This window comes from Homalodisca vitripennis, chromosome 5, assembly GCF_021130785.1.
Source record: "Homalodisca vitripennis isolate AUS2020 chromosome 5, UT_GWSS_2.1, whole genome shotgun sequence".
Taxonomy (NCBI): domain Eukaryota; kingdom Metazoa; phylum Arthropoda; class Insecta; order Hemiptera; family Cicadellidae; genus Homalodisca; species Homalodisca vitripennis.
The window spans coordinates 127,920,136-127,940,343 of NC_060211.1; the positions used below are offsets into that span (position 1 = coordinate 127,920,136).

The 20,208-nt window shown below is 34.0% G+C and overlaps 1 protein-coding gene across 5 annotated transcripts in view; it reads left to right on the forward strand.

Annotated features, from left to right (window-relative positions):
- Positions 1-20,208, forward strand: part of LOC124362863 (sialin-like) — a 136,917-nt gene that overhangs the window by 108,714 nt on the left and 7,995 nt on the right. For all 5 annotated transcript variants that reach the window (XM_046817728.1, XM_046817726.1, XM_046817725.1 and 2 more), the window contains 8 exons: positions 1,551-1,670; positions 1,787-2,007; positions 2,943-3,179; positions 10,026-10,110; positions 10,758-10,978; positions 11,650-11,799; positions 19,452-19,584; positions 19,721-19,876. In XM_046817728.1, coding sequence (XP_046673684.1) covers positions 1,583-1,670; positions 1,787-2,007; positions 2,943-3,179; positions 10,026-10,110; positions 10,758-10,978; positions 11,650-11,799; positions 19,452-19,584; positions 19,721-19,876 — 1,291 coding nt within the window. In that variant the 5' untranslated portion in view covers positions 1,551-1,582. The remainder of the gene's footprint in view (positions 1-1,550; positions 1,671-1,786; positions 2,008-2,942; positions 3,180-10,025; positions 10,111-10,757; positions 10,979-11,649; positions 11,800-19,451; positions 19,585-19,720; positions 19,877-20,208) is intronic.

Sequence of the window (20,208 nt, forward strand, 5' to 3'; positions counted from 1 at the left end):
AATAATACAAATTTTGGTAAATATTTTTATTTAAGGTTTTTTTATAGGCTTCATAAACATCTAGGGTTAAGGCCTTACAATTTTAGTGACTCGTATACATACAAACATGGTTAGGGAAGGAAAAGAAGAATTCTTTAGGGACCCAAATTAAAAATATTGAACCACGACATGTACTGTATAAATTTATGTCGAAATTAGTCTCACTGATCGAAATAACAATTCAAAAAATAAACTACTTTATTGAATAGTACATTTGATTTACAATATAATAAAATATAAGCAAATTCAAACAAATTAAAATAGACACAGATCTAAAATAATATCTTGTAAAAGTACAGCTACATAACAGCAAGGCCTATCACTTATGGGGCTGGAAAAATTGAATTTCTGGCTGTCTGTCGGCACGATATCTCAAAAATAAACTGACCATAGGCTTCATAGAAATTTTGCATGAAGCTTCATTTTTATATTAGCAACACTGAGTTTGATGATGGTGCTTAGCATACCATGGAATTTGAGTGAGCATTATTGAACCACTTAGTAGGTGAACAGAATTTCTTTTTTGTCTGTAGAGGAGATGCGAAATTACTTTTCTGTATGAGGTATGTCTGTCTATCCGACCGCAGGATATCTCAAGAATAAAATGAGCTACAGGCTTGAATTTTGCATGTAACCTTAGCAAAACCTGTTACGCGATGTTGTGTGCTGTACTTCTATCTTGTATTATAAGTAAATAAATGAGAAATATAATTATATGCATAATCCAATACTGTTTGCTCAATCTGCTGTTCGAGCCTTATAAAACTCGTACATTGTATTATGGAATATTAATTTTATTTGAAGAGGTCACAAAATTTAACTACATATTTAAATTTTGTCATTCATGGATTATAAATTGATAGTCAGTTGATAAGTTGTTTTAAAAAATTTTTCCTTTATTACTATAGGAATATCCAATATTATCTATATCTATCGTTTTAGTAGCTATAGAAGGCTACATTTTTTAAAACTCCACTTTCCCACAGTTTGTCCTCCTATCGCTTATACATTTTGTTCTGTTTTTGGAGCAAAATTACAAGAGAAATTAAATGATTTACTGAGCTGGAATCTGTTATCAGAGAGAGAGACTCTGATAACGGGTTGCATTGTTTGAATTACTCTGGGAGACACTTTGAATGTGATTTCGATCAGAAAATTGAAATGTGTAAGTGTTTTTAAAGTCAGTTCCGTGAAAGTTGGACAACAGTTTAACATCTTTCATTGAACAAAGACATCTATACTGTTAGGAATATAATATTCCATTCCAGGTTTGTTGTTGTTAAAACTCACGAACACTGAACTTTATGAGAGTTTCATGGCCATCACTTCTCTCAGTGCACTATTTGCATTGTAATGTCGATTACCTTACTAGCATGGTTGTTCAACTTTACTTACACTAATTTTTAAAGAAATATTTCATTCTGTATTATTGACACCTTGCAGAGTAATTCCAGCTGAAGCAATGCAATAAAATAATATTAAGCACTTATAAAGTGTATCACCTGTTAAAGGGGGCTCAGCCCGGGTCCCAGAGAGAGAGACAATGGCAGCCCTAGAGGATCTTGGTCGTGCCGAGGAGAACAATGTACCTTCCCTCAAACAGCCGAAATATTGCTTCAGGTCACTACAAGGTCAGTTAAAAAAATCCTATTAAATATTCATTCCAATGTTTGTAGTAATTTCCTAAAATTCTTTATTTGTAAAAAAACAGAGTCATTGGATGATTGATTTTTTTCCTTCTGTTCAGACGCAGTTCCAGCTCGGGTGGTTCTCTACCTTCTGTCTTTCTCTGGTTTCCTGGTCAGCTTCATGATGAGAACAGACATCAACATTGCCATAGTTGCCATGGTTAAGCTGCCACCCCCTTCCTCCAACCAAAACTCTACTCAGGATTCTCCTCTAGTCTGCTATGATCACTCCCTCAACTCTACCTCTCTTCAAGACGATGATGCTCCTGCCACTTCCCGAGTTAGTAGCAAATAAGGTTTAATTCTGAAATTTTTTCATCCTGTATCTTTAAATATACAAATAGGTTCAGTAGATTATATTTCATGTTTACAGGAAAATTAAAAAAAAATTTTAACTTGAATTAACTGAATCAACATAAGACTTTCCTGATATCAAAGAACTTAACAGAACCAAAAAACTTCTGTACCAACTGACTGTCTTTTCACGAATTACTGTTCTTTGCAACTTTACTGTCCTTTGATCTTATGATCCTAAAATCAGTAGAGTTCTCTAAGTACCCAATTTAAAGTCTCTTGCACCTTTCTGTCAAGAGTTACCGCACAGTTGGACAGAAAGTAGTACAATTTAAAAAAGTAGCTGTTGGGTCTTTAATGATAGCTATAGTTATACAGATAGTGTGTATTATTATGGCTTCTCAGTAAAAAAGTTAGTGTGACAGATGCCCTAGTGCATCTTTTGTTTAATGAGAAAACTTATTTATCTTCACTCAGAATAGACCAGCAGTGAAGCTTTTAAACTAAAATATCTATGGTGTTGGAAACAAATTAACAAGATGTTAATGGTTGTGAGGACACAATTTATTCCTTACCTAAATCTAGTCCAGTTTATAAAATTGTTACTATATTTTTGTAACGAATTTAATATGTAATTAAAAGCTTGATTCAGTTTATTATTAAATTGTATATTTTAATTTATTATTCAAAAGAATGACAGATTTCACAACTAAGATAAAATATTGGTCATATGTCAGGGTACTATTATTCCTATGAAAGTTTACTCTTCAATCTATTTTACTTCCTAATATTTAACAACTTACCCAATTCTAAATCATTGTACTCACAAAAGCTTATAACTGGAAAACTAAAGCAGAAACAATTGCATATTGTTTACTTTTATGTAATAAAAATTTTATAATGTTGATTTTACGGTTACAGGAAGAGGGGGAGTTTGATTGGGATTCAACAGTTCAGGGAGCAATCTTGGGCTCATTCTACTGGTGCTACATCTTGTCCCAGGTGGTGGGGGGGATGTTGACCCAGAAGTTCGGGACCAAGGCAGTATTTGGCTACTCCCAGCTGGCCACTGCCATGTGTTCTCTGCTCATCCCTCAAGCTGCCTCCATCCACTACGGGCTCCTGATCGTTCTTCGATCCATACAAGGAGTGGCTTCTGTGAGTCTATAACTACTGTTTCTATTGTATGAAAAGCTCCCCCTAAAAGTGAACTCTAGGCCAAGTGGTTTTGGCCTTTTTTTAAATTGTATACCAAACATATATATCTGTCCTTCACATAACGTAGCTATGGTAGGGAGGGTTGATTCAAATGAATTTTAAGTTTAGGTACCAGACGCTGCCATAAAAGGAAGGTGAACTAGAGCTAAACTCAAAATTCAATATCTGTCCTTGTCATTTTATTCATATAAACCAAAGCTTTTTTTTTAATACACTGTCCAAGATGTTAAAAAATTGTAAATATTAAATCATTTGTTTAAGATAAGTGGTTTTCATATGGGAAGTTCACCAAGAGGTGGTAATGATAGTTTCTGTTTAATCTGTAAATAGTGGGCATATCAGTTTACACTGGGTGGTTAATAAATAAAAGTAGTACCGGTAGTTGCTGTTGCAATTGTGTTTTGGAGTTTCATCGGAATAAAAGTGGTAGTAAGTATATAACAGCACTAGCAGACAATTTTTCTGGTACTCAACTCTACAATTTTTCCGTACAACGTATTTACTACTCCCTTTTAGTGTTAATATAAAGAAGGCATTCTTACAAATATGTTGAATGATGATTCATTCAGATGGTACTTGTACCCCATTATGATTTTGTCTATTACCATCAAAGAGCAAACATCTGTACTGCAACCATCATATTGTGATTCTTACACAAGTATTGCATTATGATCTATTGGTTTATTTACTTTTAAATTTCTGCTCACTAATGGAAAGACAACTTAGGACAGTGGCGCACCCAGGGGGGGCTTTGGGGGCTTAAGCCCCCCCAAGGACCTGATATATCCGACTAATAAATACTGTATGTGACTAATCATTCGTTATGTATCATCATATATGTTTTATCGTACTTTTATAAACTATAATGAATGGTAACGTTAAACCTATTTATTAAAGTAACACAGATTAAATCATAGAAATCAAGAGTTGTGAAACAAATATTTAGACGTATGTATTCACAGTATAACTGCCTGCGCTGCTGTGTAGCTCCCTCCATTCCATCCTGCTCTATGGCGATGACTACGTGCCGTTGCCATGGGCGACCAGCTCTAGTTTCCACAACTCTCACCAGACGCGCGCCCGTGCCCGCCCCGGCAGTGAATTTGTCTTTTGTCCAGTTGACAGTCGTAGTTTTATCGAATTGCAGTATAGTGTGTGTTATGGGTTGTCTGGCTGTCAAGTTCAAGCTGTGTTTGTGGTCTAGGTCTGACAAATTGGTTGGACAGTAGTCTAGTAAGTTATGGGTGATAAAAGAAAAGCTAGTATACAAAACTATTTTAAACCGTTGAAATGCCACAAAAATATTTCGGCAAGTAAGGAGCTGCCTACATGTGCTGAACAGCCTGAGTTTGTGTTGGAGGATGTCTCGGGAGCTAACGTAAGAACTCTGCAGTCCGATGTAAGTCAAAATAACTTAGACATTGCTTTGTTTAAAACAAAAAAAATTGACAGACAGTGAAAAGTTAAAAGTGTTGAATGACAGATGGGTCCCTCAAAGTAGTTTTAACTTTCCTTACAGAACGTACGGGACTCAACAACGAAAATTTTTTGTTTTTCATGGCTAAATAAATATACTTGGCTGTCTTATTCTGGAATTGAAGACTCTGCATACTGTGTTCATTGTATGCTTTTTTTTCCAAAAAAGAAGTAGGCAAGAGTAACGCTCAACATACTGGCCAACTTGTTGAGGAAGGTTTTTCTAACTGGAAAAAAAGCATTAGAAAAATTTGAAAAGCATGCAGCCTCACAGTACCACAAGGACTCTTGTGTAAGCGCAGCTAACTTTAAAAGAGTAATGGATAGTGAAATCAAATCAATCGACAAATCCCTTGATAAAGGGAAAGACCTTCCAAGCCCAAAACAACGTGAAAAGAATCCTTCCGATAATAGACACTATTATTTTGTGTGGAAGGCAAAATATTGCTCTTAGGGGCCATAGAGATTATGGCGAGTTTGATATAAATCGTAGACCTGCCGAGAATGAGGGTAACTTTAGAGCACTGCTTAGAGCCAGAATTGAAGCGGGGGATCAAGATTTAAAAAAACACTTTGAATCATGTGGAAAAAATGCTACGTACATAAGTTGGAACTTCCAAAACCAAATAATTGATGCTTGTAACCAGATCATAACTGAAAAAAATAGCAACTAAAGTTAAAGAGGCTAAGTTTTTTTAGTATTCTCGCAGATGAAACGTCCGATGTTTCAACAATTGAACAGTTTTCGTTGTGTCTACGATACGTAGATTCTGATGCATCAAATAATTACCAAATATGTGAGCAATTTCTCAAGTTCATGCCACTAACCTCCACAACCGGTAGGGAGTTGGCAAAAACTGTAATAAAAGGACTTGAAGATAGTAACATTGACGTCAAATAACCTACGTGGCCAGGGGTACGATGGAGCGGCTGCCATGAGTGGGAAGTTTAATGGGACCCAAGCCTGTATCCAAAGAAGCTCACCCCACAGCAATATTTGTGCATTGCGCTTCTCATAGCCTTAATCTGGCATTATCAAACGCTTCTGAAGTTGCACCTATCAGAAACTGTTTCGGAATAGTAGAGAGGGTGTATAATTTTTTCAACACTCCTAAAAGACAAGCCGTTTTACAACAGTGTATTGCATCGGAGATAAATGTTGAAACCAACAGGAAAAAACTGCTACAACTTTGTCCAACAAGATGGGTGCAAAGGCATGATGCCGTCTTTGTCATGAAGGAGCTTCTTCAACCAGTTGAAGTAGCGTTGGAGGAAATAAAAAACTGGAGTGATAGAGACTCTTCTTCTGGAACTCTTATTTTACTCAGCTCTTTACTTCAAGGCGAATTCATCATTTCTCTCTTGGCATCAGACAAGCTCCTTGGTTACACTGTAAACCTAAGCAAAAAAAGCTGCAAGGAAGTGATTTGGAACTATCTTCTGCAATCACACATGCTGAAACTGTACTTGAAAGCCTAAAATCCATAAGAACAAATGCGGATGAAGAGTTTCACTCCTTGTTTTGAAGAGGCTACCCATATGGCCAACAACTTTGGATGTAAAATCTCCATGCCCCGAACAGTTGGCAGACAACAAAATAGAAACAACACACCAGCAGATACGCCTGAAGTGTACTACCGGCGATCTATTTTTCATCCCTTGGATTGAATCTTTGATAAGTTCTTTGGAATCCCGATTCATGAAACATAAAGACATATTGAAGGGGTTTGAGTGTCTGATGCCTACAGCCGATGGATCACGTGGAAAGGAAGAAAACCTCAAAACTTAATTATCTGCAGCTGTGTTGTTTTTTATAAAAATGACATAATTGAAAGTGGTGGGAACAACGAAAGCCTGCTCAAAAGCCGAGTTTGAGTTGTGGCACAACAGCTTTAAGACCCACACCAACACACCAAGAAATGTAATTGATTTGTTGAACTTGTGTGATAAGGACATGTTTCCTAACATCCACATATTGTTGAAAATATTGTGCACTATCCCTGTAACTACGAGTACAGCAGAAAGGTCGTTCTCAACATTACGTAGACTCAAGAACCTATCTAAGGAATACCATGGGTGCTAACAGACTGAGTGGACTGGCGGCTTTGAATATTCACCGTGAAATAGAAGTGACCAATACAGAGGTAGTTTCTGTTCTCAAAAAATCGACCAGACGTCTAGATTTTTGTCTTGTAAATATTTTTAACTTTAACTTACATCTCATTTTGTAATCATTAAATTTACATTTGTAATTTAAATGTATTATTTCTTTCCTTGAAAACTTAAAAACTAATTAATGACAGTCCAACTTATTCCAGGATGACATTTCATAATAAAAATCAATATAAAGCTTTAACTTGTAATTTTAATAAGGTTTTTAATTGAGCTAAAAGCTGGTTTAAATGTAATAGTAGCCTATTAACTTAAATTTTTCTCTAATAAGATTAACTTGTAGTTGATTATGAAACAGGCCACAGACAGTTGGTTTTAGCTTACTCAATTATCTAATGATCATGTAATACAGTGATGTACCAAATGTTACATTATTGTAGTTCGATATGTTATAGGCCAACTAATTATATATTACTGGTCATTGAAGGTCATGTAATGGAAAACTATAGGCGTACATTTTATACTTGGGAAGCCGAAGCCCCCCCCCAAACCAAAATTCTGGGTGCGCCCCTGACTTAGGACATTGCATAACATTTCTGTAATTGTTTCATATTTTATTTTTCCAATCCTAATTACACAGTAGAATTTTTAAGGACAAAATTGTTTCACGTGATGATTTGTAAAACTTGTAATGTATACATATTTTAGACAGGATTAAAGCTAAAGCTAAACATTAGATTTATTTTATCTGCAATCATGTAATGAATCAGAGGAAAATATAGAGCTAAACAAGATTTAGACACTCAAGTACAACTGCTGCACAGATTTGTTAGTGTAGAGATAATAGTTTTAATGACATAAATTCTTTTACTGTTTGGAAATCAGAACATAGCAGTTATTGTGGAATTCATGTTTATGCAGAACTGGCTAACATTATTGCTGAAGTTATATATATATATATATCATGGATTTCTACCACTAACATATAAAATTTAATATAAGACATAATTTGTAGTATTTTTATACCATAGTTGTCACTTTTTACTTATTTTTAATATTTTATAACATAAAAACTGAGTTAAAGGAAAGGTTAATAATTAATTTAACATCAACATCTACTAGCTGTCTGAGTTTATCTGTTTTATTTATTTATTTATTACTGAGTATCCAGTTCTTTTTCTTCTATTTAGGTTGTCTCCAGTTTCATTTGTTGAGATAGTGTGCTCCTTGTAGTTAAGGGATTGAGATGTCCTCAATCTCTTCAGCTTAATAGGTATTTCCTACCGGGTCTGACTTACAAATTTTTCCCTGATTTACTTCAATTGTTTTTTAATACAGTACCAAGTAGTTTATGTAAATGTTTAGTGTACATCCTCTGTGTTGTCAATCTTATTCTATTTTCAATATCATCTGAGCTTTTATTTGAACCAGACAGTTTAGTACCAGACGAAAGACTCACATGTACCCTGTAAAGACCAGGTTTTGTTCATAGCATGTTAGTGTCAACAGATTTTTCTTTAATCTTTTAAATTAATAGATTTTAGTTCAAGACATGTTTATAACGTCAGTTTTATTTTTATTTCTATACTGTTAGTAATTTTAGTTAGTTGAGAATAGATAATCTTCCCTCATAATTGCATTAGAATACTGTCCAAACAAAATATTTGAATTATTTTTCGTATGCTACTAAGGGGTTTTAACCCTTCAATGTTTGTAACTTTCAGAAATGTGGGCTATAAATGTTGCCAATCTATTGGTATCATTTCTATCTAACTGTATCACAATTCTATTTACTTCACTACATGACATATTAGAAGAAACAAAGTTTTGGCTATAAGTAGGAGTAACAATGAGTAAGTTTGTATGTGTGCGAGAGACACCAAGCCAAACTCTAGTGACAGACTGCCAGAATAAGTTACAACATGTATACTTTTATTAGTAGATAATTATTATTAATATGGGAGCATTTTTTCTGCAGCATTAGATACTCTAGATTTTCTGAATACTTTATTAGTTCTGTCAGTACAGTATTCTACCAAACAATTCTGTCAGTACCCAGAATTAAATAATATAAGGCTGATTTTTATTGTTGGTAAAACTAAACAATTGTTCTACTGCGTATTATGTTATTTTATATTCTCTGAACTCATTAGTTAAACGTGTTTAACCCACAATTCTATAATATCAGCAAAAGTTAATAATTGTAACAACATTTTAAGATATGTATCAATTATATAACACACAATATTTATGTAACTGTCTTAAACTAGTTTTGTAAAAATAAGTAAAGAAAATACATTTTCACCAATGACAAGTACCCAATAAATACTTTTTTGAATTTGTATAGATCTGTTTTAAAAAATAGCAATAAAGGTAATTTTTGTAATGAAACTCAACAACACAAGAACACTGTAAATACTAAATAACAATAAGAATATAAAGAAGTTTGGTATTTACACCTCAATTATTTTCTGGTTAATTCGGACTGCAGTCTTCAAAAGTATATTTCAGTTTGAAGCCTATATTTTCTTTTATAATTTTTTTCTGATAACCTTCAATGTAGGAATTAAATTACTTAAGGAATTTACTCCTACTGATTGTATTACATTATTTATTTATATTTATATTATTTGGAAGGATTTCATATCATATCTATTCAAACATTTTTTTTATTGTTAATTTTTCTTAAAATCCCCTTTTTCTGTTTCCTATTGAATTTGTACTAAAGTCCAACTCTATCTCATGTGTTTAACAAAATGAGGGCTCTTCATCATATTTCCTCTGATAGAAATTGAAGCTTTAGGTTATTTCAACCTTTTTTTACATAGAAGTTGGTTACAGGGACCAAAAGATTAGTAGCATTCTCAACTATTTCAACCTGTACCAATTCCAGCTATTATTATGGTACAGGAGGAAAATCATGAGAAAGGATTTTGAGAATGTTTTGATGAACATATTTTTGAAGGTACAATTTTCAAATTCTCACTAGGGTAACAAAATACTAAGATGTACCCAGGTGAGATTTGTTTGGAATGGTCATAAAATTGTCAAAAGAATTCATACAAACTAATAAATTTCGTAGAATGTTTGAGCAACTAGAATTTTCAAAGTTTATATTTCAGGGGAAGAATCTTACGACTTCATGCAGTTCTTCAAATAGTTTTAGAAAATGTGTACCATGTATACTTTTATTTTTAGGGCCTCACCTGGCCTGCCATGTACGCCATTGTTGGTCAGTGGATCCCCGCCATTGAACGCAGTCGATTTATGTCATCATTCCAAGGTTCTTATTTTGTTTTACCTTTATGTATAACACATCAAACTTTTAGTCACATTTGTTTTTCATTAGTAGATGGAGGTAAAATAAGACTGTTATGATTAAATTAGATATTTCACTCTATACTACTTTCACTCGATAATAGCTTACATATCTGAATGAATTTGTTGATATCATATTTGGTTGAAGTGTACTTAACATTATTATTAATTTATATATAAACAGCAAATTTTGTTTTACGTAGTTAAAAAGTCTTAACATTTTTCCTATTATATGAAAATTTGAACAGTTATTAATTTTGAACACTGGTACCGATATGAATTGAGTTATTATGTACATAAATATGGCACTTTTAATTATATTTTCCAGAATTAAACTACTGCTGAGTAAAATTAAAAAATTTGTTATTTTTCTTGGAGTGTGTGTGAACTTATTAAATTTGATATACTTGTTTGATCTGTATAGTTGCATATCTTTAATACTCTGTGTTTTAAAACTAAATGTTATCAACTGCTTTTAAACAAATCATACCTTGCTAAAATTATTTTTACAAATGACATACATACTTTGTTTAGTAATCCAATCACCAACTGTTTCATTTCAAAATATTGGAAACCACACTCTAAGTAACCAATGTTTGTGATTTGACACAGGATTCAGTTTTGGCATCGGGTTAACGTACCCGTTGGCTGGATTCCTCATAGCCTACTCCGGGTGGCGGGTCGTGTTCTACACCACGGGCTCTCTGGGGGCCCTCTGGTGTATCTTCTGGTACTTCTTCGCGTTTGATGCTCCACAGAAACATCCACGCATCTCTAAACAGGAGCTGGAATATATTCAAGCTAACATCGGCTCAGCAGTTCAAGGTGGACAAGTAAGTGAACTGGCATTGTTTTCATTCTTTGTTTAGAATTTATATTTCTGTGCAATTTTTGAGCTTTTAAAAATTCATAGTAGGTGTTTGATGAACTAGTGCCATGCCAGTGACATACATATAAAACATACTCTGTTATTGTTTAGAAGCTTGGATTTATCAAAGGAAGCTTTAAAACCTTAAAACTGTATTACTGATAAACATTTGTATCTGGGAATGGGCAGACTAATTGGCTGTAATAAATATCCATCTTACTTTTAATAATTACAAATTTATAGTTTAGTTTTCAAACCAAACTAATATTTAGTTTTCTACGTAAACTTCCATACAAAGAAGTAAACTTGCATTCCAAGGTCAATGTACACAAAATCTGTTTTCTTTCAGTTAATGAAGGTACCTGGAGGAGCTATAATGAACTTTAATGAACAAGCTATTGTCTGCCTTGGTTATAGGAAGTAAATAATTTGAATATATCTGGGTCCATAACACTTTTTCATTCCAGATTAATGTACATGAAAACAGTTATTTTTCAATCAATAACGGCATTTTAGAGAGCTATAATGATATCCTTAACTATCTGGCTTATAAAAATCACTATGTTTGGATATATCTGGGTTTATTACAATTTCATTATCTCAGGACCGATTTACATGAATAATGTTCTGTTTCAGTCAATGAAGGTACCTTGGAGAGCTATAATGACATCCTTACCTGCTTGGGCCATAGGAATCACAACGTTTGGCCGTATCTGGGTCCATTACACTTTCATCATTCCAGGACCAATGTACATGAAGACTGTTCTCGGATTTAGTATTCAAAAGGTTTGTTTAAAAACTGTCAACCTTTCTGATTCTATGAGTATTTTATTGATAGCTCAATTCTCCTGATGATTTATGTTAAAGATCTAAATGAAGAAGGGAGCTACTTTTACTGTGGGAAGATATAGGTGGCAGTGTGTGTGTTTCTCTTATAGTAATAGAGGTGACATCCACTCTTGTTTTCACAACTGACTCCCCCTCCTCCAGGGTGGTATGGACTGAAAGCTTCCTTTTCCATGGTTTGAACATATACTTATGTTCAGACACATAACTAATGGATTTAGTTATCTTTCGAATTTCTAGAACACAAAATCATCATTAAAGAGCTTATTTAATAATTACGAGGGTCATTCAATAAGTAACGGGACATATTAACAATCAACAGTTAACAAACAGTTTATTCAATCAGTACTAACCTTTGGTTACTTTTTAACATAGTCCCTAGCAACACTTATACACCTGTCCAATCTTCCTGTTAATTTGTAAATGCCCTTGGCATAAAATTCTTTGGGTTGATCTCAAAGCGACTTTTGCACCTGATTTTTGACGCCTTGAATCAATGAAAATGTTTCCCTTTTAGACCCTTTTAAAGAGATCCAAACAGATGGAAGTCTTATGGGAAGAGGTCAGGGCTGTAGGAAAGATGTGGAAGGATCTCAAACCCAGTTTCTAAAGTTTTTCTTTCGTGAGCTGTGCCGTATAGAGGTTGAGAAATTGGGACATATCCCAGTGTGTTCTCCAGCTTGGAAAATTTAGGAAAAGCTTGGAAAATATCTCCTCCTATTCCAAAATTTGACAAATTTTACAGTCAGAATACCAATATTGAACAGTTAACTTGATTCCATTGATCTCAATTAACAGCATAATTAACACCGTCATGAGTAAACAAATCAATAATTAATTCAATTTAATCAGATTATTCTGAGGCAAATTGTCGATATTGTCGAGTGGTCAGGAGTGTTGCGACTCTAGGCTACTGAATGGGCTTGTGCTACGCGCAAGTCTTGTAATATTTGATGCAACTCAGTGCCTCACTGTATCAATGTCATTTTTCAGCATGATGTAGGAGACAGAGGTTTTTTTAAAGAATTCAGTTAAAAGACTGGACAAGTTCAGGGAGCTAATTCCTGATTTCAAGTTCAAACCCATAAGGCTACTAGGTAGCAAAGCCGCAACAATAATATTCAACAGAATAGATGAATGGACCTGTTTTGAAGAACAGTCTTCAAACACAACAAAACCTAAACACATTTTTCTGGAGTTGGTATTGGTTTTCTTCGATATTACTCATTCAGCTGATTTCAATACCACAGTGAGGCATGAAGCGCATCTGGATTTTATAACAATACTTGTTAGCATGATATTCTTACAAGTATTCAAAATCACTATACCACTAATGTATTATCTCCAAACAAAGAATCTAGATGATGCCCAAGTGTGGAGGAATATTAAGTTTTTTTTTAGTAGACTACAATGCCTACGATACATGTTTGCTGAAACTTAGAAAGCAGTTCAACGTATTGTTTTGAAAATGACGCAGTAACTTAAAGAAAGAGCGAAGACCAATGAAACTCTTTATGACATCATCATTGTTAAAGCAATAACTGAGAAAAGAAAGATGAAAGTAAATGAAATGTCAGGACGATTTGCTGAAGACGACAGTGCTGGAACTTCTCCCAAATAAAAATTCAAAATAAAGATCTTCGTAATTTTGGATAGAACTATCTAAACTATGGAAAGCCATTTTGTGCAGCACAAATCACTCTATTTTGATCTTGCCTGTTTTAGCCCAAAAAGATACAAATCCCAAGAATCTCTTCCTCCTTAAGCATTGAAGAAAATATAATTACTTTTGAACATTGATCAAGAAAAGCAGAAAAAAGAACTTGTCTTGTCAAATACAAGTATGAATACCATCTAACTGTATGAATATTTCTCAGATAAAATCGATAACCACAGTGATGATAACAATGATCAAGAAGAAGATAATGATGAAAACCACAAGATTCAATGTAAAGCATTGGCGTCATGCAACAGTTGTATCAAGTGTGCATAAAAAATATTATTTCAAATTATATTAGAATATAATATGTACCATTTACAATATCCATCAATTTTAAAAGTTATACATTTCTTATAACCATCCCATCCATGCTTTGGAGCAGCTATTCACAGGTGTAAACTCACCTTTCAATACCTCTTTGTGAGCATCAGTAAGTTGTCTAGGCACCCATTTTGCACAGGTACAAAAAATTGAAACTCTCCGAGAAAAACTGCATGACACACTATTAGAATTGGAAAAAAGTAAACAAAACCAATCAGAACTACAAAAAAAAATTTGAAGACCATGATTACACTCAAAACCAACTGCTCACACAATATCACACAATATTCATAAAAGATAACCAATCTTCAAACATCAATTTTGAAGATGAATAATGAGAAAATTGTTCACATGAAAGTGCCAACAAACTGCAAAACCCAAAATCTTATAAATCAACAGAAACCCAAACATACAATGAAACCTTGACTACTATGTCAAACTCATCATTTCTCCTGGAACTAGCTAAGCTAAGACAGAGGCAAGATGAAGCAGATCTTAAGATTAGGGATCTTGCTGCTCAACTTAACAATAACTCCAAACAACGTCTAAAAACGTCTTCACCTCCGACTAAAAAACTGTCTACACCAACATTGACAGAGGTATCCAGCCAATTGACAACCCTACAGGCAACAGGATCCCAGGTTAACGGTTTGGACTTCACTCCAAGTGATGACAAGGACTTCAACATCATTGTAGTGGAGGCAGATGTTCACCACCCAAACCCCAACTCCACTTTTAAAACTAGCAGACTAACTGACTGTCTAAAAACTTCATCTGCTCTCAACTGCAAACCACCCCTAAACTCAAAAACATTGGCAGAGGACCAAACTCTAAATGGCTTCTTTAGCAGTAATATAGCATTTTATAAAGAACATATGGCTGTAAACTATAACATAATGGCAGATCATAACAAAAAACACAATTTTTTAGAGACAACACACAGAAAGAAAGCAATACTGAAACATCCGTTGAAACCAAAAACCTTTACAAGAATCTTCATAAACTCCCAGCTGAAACTAAAAGTATAAACCCTCTAAAAATACTCCACCAAAATATCGACTCATTAATGAACAAGACAAACCAGCTTGACCACTTACTTCACACCTCAAAACCTCATATTGTAGTCTTGACAGAACATAGTCTAAAAGATTACCAACTTCTACATACCAAACTAAGAGACTACATATTAATTGAGGGGTTTTCCAGAAAGCTTTCGAGAAAAGGAGGAGTGGCCGTATACGCTCATGAATCACTTGGAAATGTAGTAGAAAGTAAAGACACAAGCTCTGAAGAACTGATTTGTGAACAATATGCAGTCAATATTAAAATGAAGAAGAAAACTGTATACCTTCTTGGCGTCTACAGACCTCCAAGTGCGAACCTTGAAGATGCCCTGAATATAATCTCAAGTACCTTAGACAAAATACCAACATGGAAATGCTCTACCATCATCATAAGAGACATAAATATAGACATGCTGACACAAAACCAAAACAGAAACAAACTAGAAAATATGTTGAGCAGTCATAACATCGATAGACTAGAGCTACCCCCAACTAGAGTCACCTTAACCTTAGCCACATCTATTGACATGGTATGCTCTAACTTAAACTCTAAAGACATCAATGTAGAAGTCATCGCTATAGGACTGTCGGATCACAAAGCGCAAATCAGCACAATCAACGTCCAACCCCAGAACTTGAAACTCCCATCCTCAACACGTCGACAGTATAATCAGGAAAACCTCAATCAACTAAAAATTATACTGTCAAATGTAACCTGGTGTGACGTTTACAACAAAATAGAAGTTGATCAGGCCTGTGACAACTTTAATAATACTTTGATTTTAGCCTTGAATACAGCATGTTCTACCAAAAAATTAAGGTCAAAGAAAAAAAGAAAATTTGGTGTAGTGATTGATGAGGATACATAAACACTAAAACACAACTACTTACAAGCACTAGACAGAATGCTACTTCATGGTTCAGAAGAAAATAAAACAGAAACAGCTGCTAGAAAAAGGGAATATGACTTAAAACTGAAGGAAAAGTGAGAAGAAAACACATCGAACTACATTCAAAACTACATGTGAATGTGAAAACAAACAAAGAGCTCTTTGGGAGGTAATCAACTATAAAAGGTGTAAAAATACAAAAGACTCCAACAACCTTCAAGTACTAGTCAAAAATGAACTGATTGAGGAGCCGCTATAAATTGCTCAGCACTTCAATCAACACTTTGTCTCAGTGGCAGAGAAAACTTTTACTGCTGCTGGCCAGATACAACAAAGGCCACAACCAAATGAGCTAGAAACTGACTATGTTCCTGACTTGGCATTTCTACCAGTATCAGTCATCGAAGTAACAAAAACCACATCTTCTCTTAAATCCAAACCGTCCTCTGGAATTGATGAAGTGTCCTCCATACTACTAAAACACTGTAAGGAAGAAATTGCACCTCCACTTACATTCATCATAAACCTATCTTTCACCCAAGGAATTTTTCCCAAAGCATTAAAACTAGTGAAAGTATTTCCTAAACTCAAAAAGAATCCGAGCACCTCAATCGATAACTACCACCCCATATCTCTCCTATCAACAATATCCAAAGTAATTGAGAAAATTGTCCTTGTCAGACTCTTGAACCACATGACAGTAAACAACATCATCACAAGCCAACAACATGGGTTCCTCAAAGGTAGAGCAACAACTTCTGCCATAATAAATTTCACTGAGCTTGTGCTGAATGAAATAGAGGAAAGAACTGCCATCAGTGCATTTTTCCTGGATTTCAGTAGGGCGTTAGATTGCTTGGAGCATGATCTTATATTAGAAAAGATGAAGAACATGGAGATAAGAGGGATCTCTGGAAAGTGGATGTGAAGCTATCTAAAAGGCAGATCACAAACAGTAGAGATAGCATATACATTAAACAATACAATTTATAAAACTAGATCACCACCACTTTTAATTGACAGAGGTGTCCCCCAAGGCTCAGTTCTTGGACCAATGCTTTTTATTCTGTTAACCAATGACCTCCCAAAATATCTACAATAGTTCTGCCAAGTCATGATGTATGCTGATGACACAGCCTTGCTGGTGGCCGAGAAACAAATACCAGAACTTGAAATATCTTCCTTTTGTAGCCCTGGACATGGCAAAGCAATACTGTCACCAAAACAATCTTATATTAAATGAACGCAAAACCCAACAACTGAACTTAGGAAGAGCAAGCGTAGTAATACACGGCTTGCCAGATATTGAATTGAAAAATGAAGCTAACTACCTAGGAATCATCATTGACAACAATCTAACCTGGACTCCACATGCAGAGCAACTCTGCAGAAATCTCAGCAGTAGCCTATATGTATTAAAAAGAATAACAAAAATGAGCAATCTGGACACAGCAAAAACAGCTTATTTCTCACTCTTTGAAGCACATCTAAGATATGGATTCCCGCCAGATTTTATAAAATTTATATGATCTGTAAATTCTTATTAGAAAAAAGTTTATTTGTTGAGAATCATCTACAGTTTTGTTAATAGATTATTTTAATCACTTAATTTTATTACATTCTTAGGATTAGTCATAAGAGCAGTATCATTGGTAATTAAGACTGCAGATTAATTAATTGAGCTGTGTGTGAGGTAGTTTACATTAATTAAACTAAGGTCTAGTACTTAGCCTTAAAGTACTCAACTTCCCCATGAAATCTAATTAAATATCCTGTATAAATGAAATCCTTATTAAATAAATACCCTTTATCTAGAGTTTCATTTGATATTTAAACAAATGGACATCAACCTCTTAGGTTTAAGTTTAAACCTCTTAGGGCATAAAAGTGGATTTTTGAAATAGGATAATGTGCTTATGCAAACTCAATAAAGTAAAGATGTCTGTTGGTTGTGACAACAAGAAATCTAATTTATCTACATTAATTTTGAAACAACTAAAAATGTTAACAGTTAAAGTTAAGGATAAATACAAACTGTATTTTTATGTAAACATTTTTCTGTAAAACGTTTGAAATTTGATTCTCAATCCTGATTAAATTTACATGCACATAAAGTTGTTTGATCTGTATGAGTTAGCTGTTTTGGAAGCTATGTTGATTTTAGCCTCATAAGAACAATGCTACACCAGTTTTACAATCTTATTATTAGTCACAGAATCAGGGGAGATAATTTTAAATAGGTATATAATTAATTCACATCCAAAATTTTGTGTGTGTGTTTTTTTTATTGGTTGTTTAGAAAAAAACTCAATGTTTTACTTCATTATTTACTCAGAAAGAATATGTGGAATTCTATGTCCAAAAATAATAGTGTAAAAGTGCTTGAAGTTTAATATTGTTCAAATTTAAGTTTATTTCACCACAGTCTGCTTAAAGGCCACCTCACGCCACACGTCCATCCATCCACTGGAACATGGGTTGGATGCACGTTCCTCCTCCAGTGGATGGATAGATGTTCAGAATGAGGTGGTCTTAACCCTGTTAAAGTGATTGGTAAGAGTCAACTCATTCTTAATCTTAGACTTTTACTGATTGATGTTTAGGAAAACGCTGTGTGGTGGAACTACAACAAATACACTGTTCCAACAGTCTGCAACTTCCAAATTAAAATTTTATAATATTATCCAAAAGTATTCAAAAAGAGAAAGTTTTATATTGATATTATAAGTAAATAATTCACATTATATCATGATTTATTAACAAAGTCTTAAATTATAATATGCATATAATTTGAATATAGTGTTGTGAATATGAACAGTGTTGAAAATAATATTTTTTCATGTTTTGTCTGTTGTGTTTACTGTATATAAATAAACTCATAATTATTTGGAATATTTATTTCCCACTAATTTCAATTTTATTACTTTATAAAATATTATTATTTCAAACCCACATTCGGTATTCTTAGGTTATGTATAAGTAGATCCTGAGAATGTAAGAATTTGTGAAAAATAGCTCACTACCAAAATTACAATAAAAATGTTGAATACGTTGAAATAAAATAAAACATTTTAATGTTCAGAGACTTGAAAACTTTCATCATGTTTTAAAACCACATTAATTTTATGTCAGAAACTGTTTCTCTGGAATTGTGTTTTTAAGATAACAAAAAAACGAGCTGATATGAATAAAATCTCTAAAATAGCCATTTTTTAACTTGTATCTGTTGATTCATTCAAGTAAACTTATGAATCAATGTGAACAAAGTTTGAATAATAACTTTGATCCCAATAACTGCAACCTCATTACATAAAACCCTCATATTTAAAGCCTTCATTGTGATTCTAGAATAGTTTCATAGAATATGATGAAAGATATCAAAAATATCATTTCTGTCAACAGCTATAATGTATAATACAAGTATGAATGTACAACTTTGTCATGTCCCTCATACACGAAGTTTGATTGTGTTCAGAACATGCCTGCTTTTATAACTATATTAATTACTTTGCACTGTTTAATTCTATGATCATAAGTTTTACATATCTGCTGGACCTTTGTATTGAGATTGAGACATATTTATTGTTTATGTTCCAGAACGGAGTGCTCAGTGGCCTACCATTCCTGCTAAGTTATCTGTCGTCTGTTGTGTTTTGTTACGTTGCTGACTATCTCGTCACAAGAAACTTGATCGGGCTTACTAATGTTCGGAAGATATTCACAGCTATGTGTAAGTTTAATGACTGTTACGTGTACATTATTATTTCTTCTTTAGTTCTTGTTATAGTAATAACTTTTAATATTAAGTATATTTGGAAGTCAACGTTAATCTAAATCTAAATATATTGTATCTGTGATGGTTACAGCACAAGTAGTGCCAGGGATGATGGTGTTGGCTATAGGATACCTGGGCTGTCACATCACCCTGGTGCTGGTCACATGGTTCCTGGCTGTCACTCTTATCACCGCCTCCTACGCAGGAGCCATGGCCAGTGTTGTTGACATCGGCCCCAACCTTGCAGGTATAGAACCTCTCCGTTTAATAAATTGCTTTTCAATGTTATGATAGATAATTATTCAATTCAGCTCTAGATTCATGCATCAATTTGTCATCTATAAATTATAACAAGTATTAAAAGTAATAAATTTTACCTCAATTATTGTTACATTAATATATCTCAGACATTTACCATCGTTATACGAGGGTCGTCCATAAAGTAACCGCCGCTTAGGCGTAGCGCGATAAGTAGTGGGGGTAGCGCCGCCATTCTCACATCGGCGTGCGCAGCCGTTCAGTACGCTTCTAGCTGTGCAAGGGAGAGCATCGTGCGATCGCGCGTTCTTTTGTTACAAC